This window comes from Electrona antarctica, assembly GCF_951216825.1.
Source record: "Electrona antarctica genome assembly, chromosome: 1".
NCBI classification, from domain to species: Eukaryota; Metazoa; Chordata; class Actinopteri; order Myctophiformes; family Myctophidae; genus Electrona; species Electrona antarctica.
In genome coordinates, this window is record NC_136806.1 from 63,277,555 (window position 1) to 63,285,334 (window position 7,780).

Sequence of the window (7,780 nt, forward strand, 5' to 3'; positions counted from 1 at the left end):
ATCATCTGTAGTGTGTAGACAGCTGAACTGTGGCTCTGCTGTTTCAACACAAAGGAGGTCTGATGCAACCATTGAACCTGTGTGGAAGATTCCATGTGTTGGATCTCAATCTTCACTGAGGGAGTGTGGAACAAAGGAGTCTCACAATTCCACTGAGAGACTGGAGGTGTTCTGTTCGGGTAAAACACATAAACAGTGACCTCAACTATTACAATAATGTGGACTCCACTTCACCTCCACAACTCGTGCTTGTGTGCGTGCATGCGCGTGCGTGTTGAAACATGTTGCAAGAATTGTCATTAATAAGATACACACGTACGTTGACAACCACCCCCCCCCCCCCCCCCCCCCCCTCTCTCTCTCTCCAGAGTCTGTGAGGTTGGTGAATGGGACCAGTGTGTGTTCAGGCAGACTGGAGGTGAAGTCTAACCAGTCGTGGGTCTCAGTGTGTGAAGATGACTTTGACCAGCAGGATGCAGAGGTGGTCTGTAGGGAGCTTGACTGTGGGGCTCCTTCAGTCCTCCAGGGGGCGCTCTATGGAGAAGTGAACGCTTCGATGTGGACCAAAGAGTTCCAGTGTGAAGGCAACGAGTCTGTTCTCCTGGACTGTAGAAGGTCAGACACAACTAGAAACACCTGCTCACCTGACAAGACTGTTGGACTCACCTGCTCAGGTAATCAGGGACGTACAGAGGGACCAGGAGGGCTGTGGCCTGATTCTTTTCTTTTTTACTACCCAGATTTAGAGGAATATCTCATTTTAAATTATCACTAGGAATCTAGAACAAATTGTAACCAGTGCAATGATGCAGTAAAGCCAATATACTCAAACAAAAATAATACATTAACCCATTTAGGCCTGACGTCGAAATTAAACAAAAATAGGTATTTCTGAAAAACCTCATGTTTCTGTATCAGTGGTGCTCAACATGTCAAGGACCCCAAAAATTATATGTAATTGACCACCGACCCCCATCTGAAAATATGTTATGCTGTAGAACCTCAGACTCACCTAGAAACACCACCTGCTCACCTGACAAGACTGTTGGACTCACCTGCTCAGGTATAATCTAATTTTAGTAATGTCCTCAAAGTATGAGGAGGGAAAATTACCATCTATGCCGCCAAACTTTGAGGACGGAATTGCAGCAAAATTAACCATGTATGGCCGACATTGGCGATGTGGTTGGCCGATTGGCTGGAAGGTGTGCCATTATTCCCATTATGCACTGTGATTGGCTGAGCATGGCATGAGGGTGTGCCACAGCCAGGGACACCCGTTATATACAAGTTGCAGATATTCCGTGCTCAAACTTCGAGTTTTGAGTTTGACGTTTGGTCAAATCCGTTCCAAGAAGTCAGCCGTTTGCCGTCTTGGGAGTGACAGTTCACCATGTGTTAGTGTTAGACAGTGTTAGGAATAGATCCCCACCATCTGTTAACAGAACACCACCATCCATTCTCCCATGGAGTGGGAGAACTGAACACTTTCGGCTCACAAGGCATGTCTGCTCTAAATGGTTTGTAACGGTCTTGTCTCTGTACAGAGCCTGATGACGTCAGGTTGATGGGAGGAAGCAGTAACTGTAGCGGTGTACTGGAGATGCAACACCAGGGAGACTGGAGACCCGTGGATGGTCAGTCCGACTGGAACCTGAAGTCATCCTCTGTCGTGTGTAGGCAGATGGATTGTGGCTCTGACGTTTCAACACAAAGGAGTCCTGCTTCAACGGTTCAACCTGTGTGGTGGATCACAGCTGACTGTGTTGGAACCGAGTCTTCACTGAGGGAGTGTGGAATGACACTGTCTCAGAATTCCACTGTCACATTGGAGGTGATCTGTTCAGGTAACACAAACAGTGACGTCCGTCTACTTGCCTACTTACTTAACCTACCTATCTACAGCATAGAAACAGGATGTTTCTTTTTCTGAATTCATTTAAAATAACTTTTTTTGCATCGTCTAATTTCAGCAAAAGCCATACAAAAGCCTTACAATATGTTGGATCTCTAATCTTGGTTCCATCTCATTGGCTACTCTATACTGTATGTAAATATCTGCTGTACTATAATTCAATCACTCGTGTCTTGTTACAGATCTTCTGTTTAAGCCAAACATCAGCGTCTTCCCCACTCTAAACGGGGTTTCTGAGGGCCAGCAGCAGGGGCAGCAGGTGTCTCTAAACGGGGTTTCTGAGGGCCAGCAGCAGGGGCAGCAGGTGTTGGAAGGTTCCAACTTCAGCATCAGCTGCTCCATCCTGCCACAGTACCCAGACGGCTCCTTCCACCTCACCTTCACTGGAGCCAACAGCACACACAACCACACCCAGCCAGCTGTCAATCACTCTGCCAACTTCCTGTTCTTCGAAGCAGGCCCCGGCCACCAAGGGAATTACAGCTGTGCTTATCACGTCGACGTTGTTATAAAACACACCAAGGTGTTTTCTCACAATGTCTCCTCTGAGAGCGACATCCTCTCTCTCACCGTCACAGGTAACCTGAATGAAATTCCCTTTAAACCATTCTGGGCGGGAACCCATTTTGGTGTTTTAAGCGTTATGTTATACTTTAGCTGTTGAAAAATAGCAGACCTACAAGCTTGTAGCGCGTCACGAGTGCTACGAGCTTGCAGGTCTGCTATTTTTGATACATCTTGAAAATGTGGCTCAATTCTTTGAATATATATATTGTGAGGTTTCGGATGTAAATCAAACACAGGGCTCAGGTTAACCAGGGTCTGGACTTTTCTAGTCACGGATTTTATTTTCTCAGGGTTTCTCACAGGGGGAAATAAACAGTGTGAGGCAATGTTCAGGGGGGTGAAGCTCTGTTCTCCTCTGGAGTCCGGTCTGTAGGGTGAGAGGGCACAGAGTTACACACTGACAGCCAACAGAAACATACGTTGGGGCCCTGGGTCCACCCAGGGCGGTCTACCAACGTTAAACACCCGATAATAATCCTCTTCTTAGCACTTCACTTTTTGGACAGTTGCTACGGCGGCCGAGCCCTAGGGGGCGCCCTCGGGCCGCCTGACTGCCGCAGGTGGGTCTAGAAGAGGCTTTCTCTGGTGCGCGTCTAGACACGGAGCCCGGCCCAACCGGATCTTCAGACGGATACGGTTGAGGGGGGGGGTCCTTCACCGCTATACGATATCTTCGGCCAAATAGTAATAATAATAACAGCTTCTCAATGTCTCTTCCCCTGCGATCTCTTCTTTCAGATCGAGGCGCTCACACAATGTCCATGGGAGCTGGCCAGGCTCGACTTGTTAATCACTCTGTCTTCTTTAACAGTCTTCTATGGCCGTCCATAGAACGTAAGATTAAAGGTGGGCTTACGACCTGAGATGAATGAAGGCGTCCGGGAGATGCGAGCTCCTTGTCCTCGCATTGATCGACCGGGCCATTTACATATATTCGTCCATAGACGCGGCTGCTCCGCTCTCCGTCTCCGCGTCAGGACTGCTACTGCTGCTGCTCCATGAAGCCTATGAATGGATAGAGTGGTGAGGGTGTGGATCAGGCATATAGGAATGTGGTACAGAGAGGCGCTGCATTTCTATGCCACTTACCACCCAAGGCTCGCTCTACGAGCGCGCTGCGTCTCTAGCTCTCTCTACGTGGTGAACCAACCTGCACTGACACGCGAGTCCGTCTGTGTTTATATAGTCCTCGTTCAGGCTCGCAGGTGAGTGTGGTTACCTGACGAGTAGGCGGCGGCATCAACCCTGACTGGCCGAGTAGGAGGTTCGGTAGGTAGGCGTTGTCTACCACGACACCCAGAGCGCGTCTCGTGACGTAGGGTTTCTGTCTGCTTGGTGCGCTGCTGGTTACCATGGCAACGTATGCCGGTGAATGGTGGCTGTCACTGGAGACACCACAATATATTCTTTCAGAGTGAATTTTCTTAACTCAAATCTTTGCTTCTGGCGGCGGGGGGGGGGGGGGGGGGGGGTTGGGGGGGTCCCTGGAACAACATATTTTGGGCCAAATACAGATAATTCTGGGGGTCCTTGACATGAAAAAGGTTGAGCACCACTGACATAGAAACACAGGTTTTTCAGAAGAGAGATAGGAGGGTTCTCAGCCAGATGTGATTCAGTGACTTAACGTTGGGTGTTTCTGTGTTTCTCCAGGCCACCAGAAGACATAATGCAGGAGTGTGGGACACTGCGACGGTTCATTATAATGCCAGAAATGAGAACATTGATATCGAGTATTATAATGTTGTTGGTTCTGATTCTGAATCTGGCCTCGAGTATGAAGTGATAGATGAACAAGTAGTTGTTGAATCTGGCCCCATTGAAGAGGCAGAAGACTCAGATTATGAAGAGATAGATCAACAGGTAGTTGTTGAAGCTGCTGGACCCAGTGAGGAGACAGAATACCACCAGTATGAAGAGATAGATCAACAAGTAGTTGTTGAAGCTGGACCCAGTGCTGAGACTGGAGTCCAGGCCCCATAGACACTTGAGACGCTCGGGTGGCACAGTCAAGTATGTGTGCCCACCATTGCGGAGTCTTTGGGGGTTCGAATCCACCACAATGCATCTGGCTTTGTTGAGTATCTACACAAACACATTTGGCCCATGTTTGGGGTAGAGAAGCCGGGCGGAGAGGGTTATATATGTCTATATAGTCACTGCACATAATCCTACAGAGTATTCCTTCCTGTCAGCAGGGAGTGTTGGGTGAGAGGAGTCAGATGAAGGCTCTACATCCTCCCGGTAGGAGCTCCAGGTGAGCTTGTGACAATGTACAGAAATGTGTGTGGGGGGCAATACATTGGCATAATGAGTAAATTGGGGTTGAAAAAGGGCCAAAAAAGGGGAAAAAAATGAAAAGAAAAAATGATTGACAGGAACAGACAGACATTAGAACAAGTACTGTACTTTACCTGGTGTTTGTGGTTGTAAATAGAAATTGGGGAGAAAAAGGGGCAAAAAAAGAAAAAAAAGATTGACAGGAACAGACAGACAGAAGAACAAGTAGCCTGCTGTACTTTACCTGGTGTTTGTGGTTGTAAATAGAAATTGGGGAGAAAAAGGGGCAAAAAAAGAGAAAAAAGATTGACAGGAACAGACAGACAGAAGAACAAGTAGCCTACTCTACTTTTCCTGGTGTTTGTGGTCGTAAATAGAAATAATTCCTCCCAGTCCACACAGACCAAAGCTAAACGAGGACAGACAGAAGATTGAATCAATTAATTTAATGTCACGGTCAGTCATCCATGCTGGCGCTGTATAATACTACAAATATTAGCCGTCCCAAACGTCAGGCTCAACCGCCGCCTATGCAGGCAGTGACTCATCCAGTCAGGATGCTCTCTGTGGTTCCTCTGTAGAAGATTATGGGACCATGCCCCGAGAATTAATATTCCAAGCAGGCAACAGCAACACGTAAATAGTTGTGTAGGAGAATTAAAATAGTCAACTTGATGAAGGGCTATAGTCAGTGGTTGCTATACAATTGTTACTTTTACATATTTTATGCGATTAGGGTATTAATATGAATAATCTTGCATTGTCATTCAAGCTAATGTGTAATCCCTCCATTTCATGATATGTGTTTTGTTTATATAATTTTTACAGAACAGTGTTTGTTATGAGCAGTAAGCCATAGTGTAAATAGGAGGTTATTGTTCCTTTGCTTAGGCTCAACTTATGTAACTTAGATAGCATTTTATGCAGACATACAGTAGCACTCTATAGTGTATATGCATAGCTTCATTATGATATTCCACTGTTAGGTTGTTTGCTTACGTATGATTCATGATAACAATTTTTATGTATTTGATATATTACCATGTTTTTGTTCTTTGATAAAAAAAATTAAGATTTAAAGATTTTTTTTTAAATCACAGTTAAGCAACTTTACTTTGTATTGTATCCTTTTCTTTGTGTTACTTATCTCTATTGTTGGATGAACACCTCATTGAAGTTGGTATACTGTACATATAGTCCATTATGAAGGCATGAAACCCATTCAAAGTCCATTGATTTCAAAAGCGCATTGGAACTGAATGCACCTTCATTACTGTAAAGTCGACGGTTGTGACTTAACTATTCATACAGTTTTAAACAGTTGAATTGATGAGATAATGTAATGTTTGTTTCTTTGTGCCTTTTGAAATAAAGACAAAAGTCCTGAAAATGAAGAATGTTCTCTCCACAATGTGTTGTGTGTAGTAGAGGAAGCTTCCATTGGTTACCATGAACACAAACGCATTCAACAGCAGCAGCAGGAGACAAGCTGCTACGGTAACCAGGGCTCCAGACTAACTTTTTCACAGGTAGCACTGGTGCCACCTACCTTTTCATTTGGTAGCGCCACCACAAATTAGGTAGCACCATTTTTTTCTTTGTATAGCGTGGTATTAATACATGATCTTATCATGCCCCCACATCGGGCGCCATTTATTTATGTAGTGGTTTCCACCATAAGGTTTGAATCATAAAACCCCCTACAATGGTCACTGTGTAAAAAACAGCAACCTACCTGGTTATACTTCAAAACACTGTAGATGGTTTCAACCCACCACAAAGTCACTCAGTCAATAAAGGCAATATTTATATTCCACACACAGAAAGTCAGTTTAAGGTTTTGTGTTGAAAATTAAATGCAGTCCAAACCTTTTGGATTAATAAAGTGACAATTTGTACAATATCTCCATTACCATTATCCAAATGAATTCCTTATTATAATATTTTTACATTTTGGAAAAAATCTTTTGCAATGTGAAATGCCACCAAATTCTTAATCCTTTTCTTTATGGGCCAACTTGTGAAAGCTGCATGCAAAAAATAAAAATAGCTGATCTACAAGGACGCGACGCGTTGTGAGCTTGTAGATCAGCTATTTTCAGCACGGAACACGAAGAATAAATCAGGCATCAGGGAGATTAATGTATTTTGTTGGCCGATCATCATGTATGGACGTATGGTATGGACACTACCTCCTCGATGCAAACATAAGCTTTGGAAGCTATTTTTCGTGGTAATCACACAACACGTTTACTAAGTTTCACTCAGTGTTTGGGTCGGGAGTCGGCTGTCTGTGTAGATCATGACTGATCATCATGCAGTTAGATATGCGCGCTGCGCGCTCCAGTGAAATTGTACAGCTGAGAAAGATTAGTTAATTTGTGTCGGATAAGCTGCGTTCAGACCTGAATATATATTCGCCTCGGTTCGTCCAGTTTGTACCGCGGCAGGTCGCGCCGCGCCCGTTTGCGCAATTCTCGTCTTTGAATTGACTTTGTATGTAATCGCGCCGCTCTGACCATCCAAGTCTGAAGGGCTTATTTGTGGGTTTTTGTGAATGATCGTTCTTTGAACACTGGGCGTCAGGCGAACGTCCAATGTTTTCAATCAATGGAACGGGCAAGCACTGCGGGATGTTTTTTTTCCCCTCCACTCATCATTCCAGCAAGTCGCACCTGTGCGACCTCATTAAATGTTAAGTATCACCCTTAATAAATTAAGTCGCATATGCGACCTAATAGGTCGCACGCTGGAGCCCTGACGGTAACTAAACTGACATTTTAACATAGATAAAATACTTTATTGGCAAAAAAAAAAAAAAAAAAAACCTTCAAGTGTGCCAACGTGTATTAATACACACACTAACCGTTTTCAAGAGGGATTTGGCCATGAAAGAGCCTCGTCAAACACGTTTTCATTCAAAGCAACACAAAAACAATTAATACAGAGTGAAAACATCACAATAGCGCACACGTTACACCAGAGCAAAGAACAATGAAGAATCGGAAATAATCATAA

General features: G+C 44.6%; 1 protein-coding gene across 1 annotated transcript; it reads left to right on the forward strand.

The window, feature by feature from the left end:
- Positions 1 to 1,180: 1,180 nt before the first annotated feature.
- LOC306920791 (uncharacterized protein) lies at positions 1,181 to 4,465 on the forward strand (the record flags this gene model as incomplete). The annotated part of the gene is made up of 6 exons (XM_079497685.1): positions 1,181 to 1,205; positions 1,548 to 1,847; positions 2,098 to 2,493; positions 2,970 to 3,042; positions 3,669 to 3,687; positions 4,136 to 4,465. 6 exons carry the CDS (start codon positions 1,181 to 1,183, stop codon positions 4,463 to 4,465), a joined length of 1,143 nt encoding a protein of 380 aa, XP_079353811.1.
- Between the last annotated feature and the right edge of the window lie 3,315 nt (positions 4,466 to 7,780).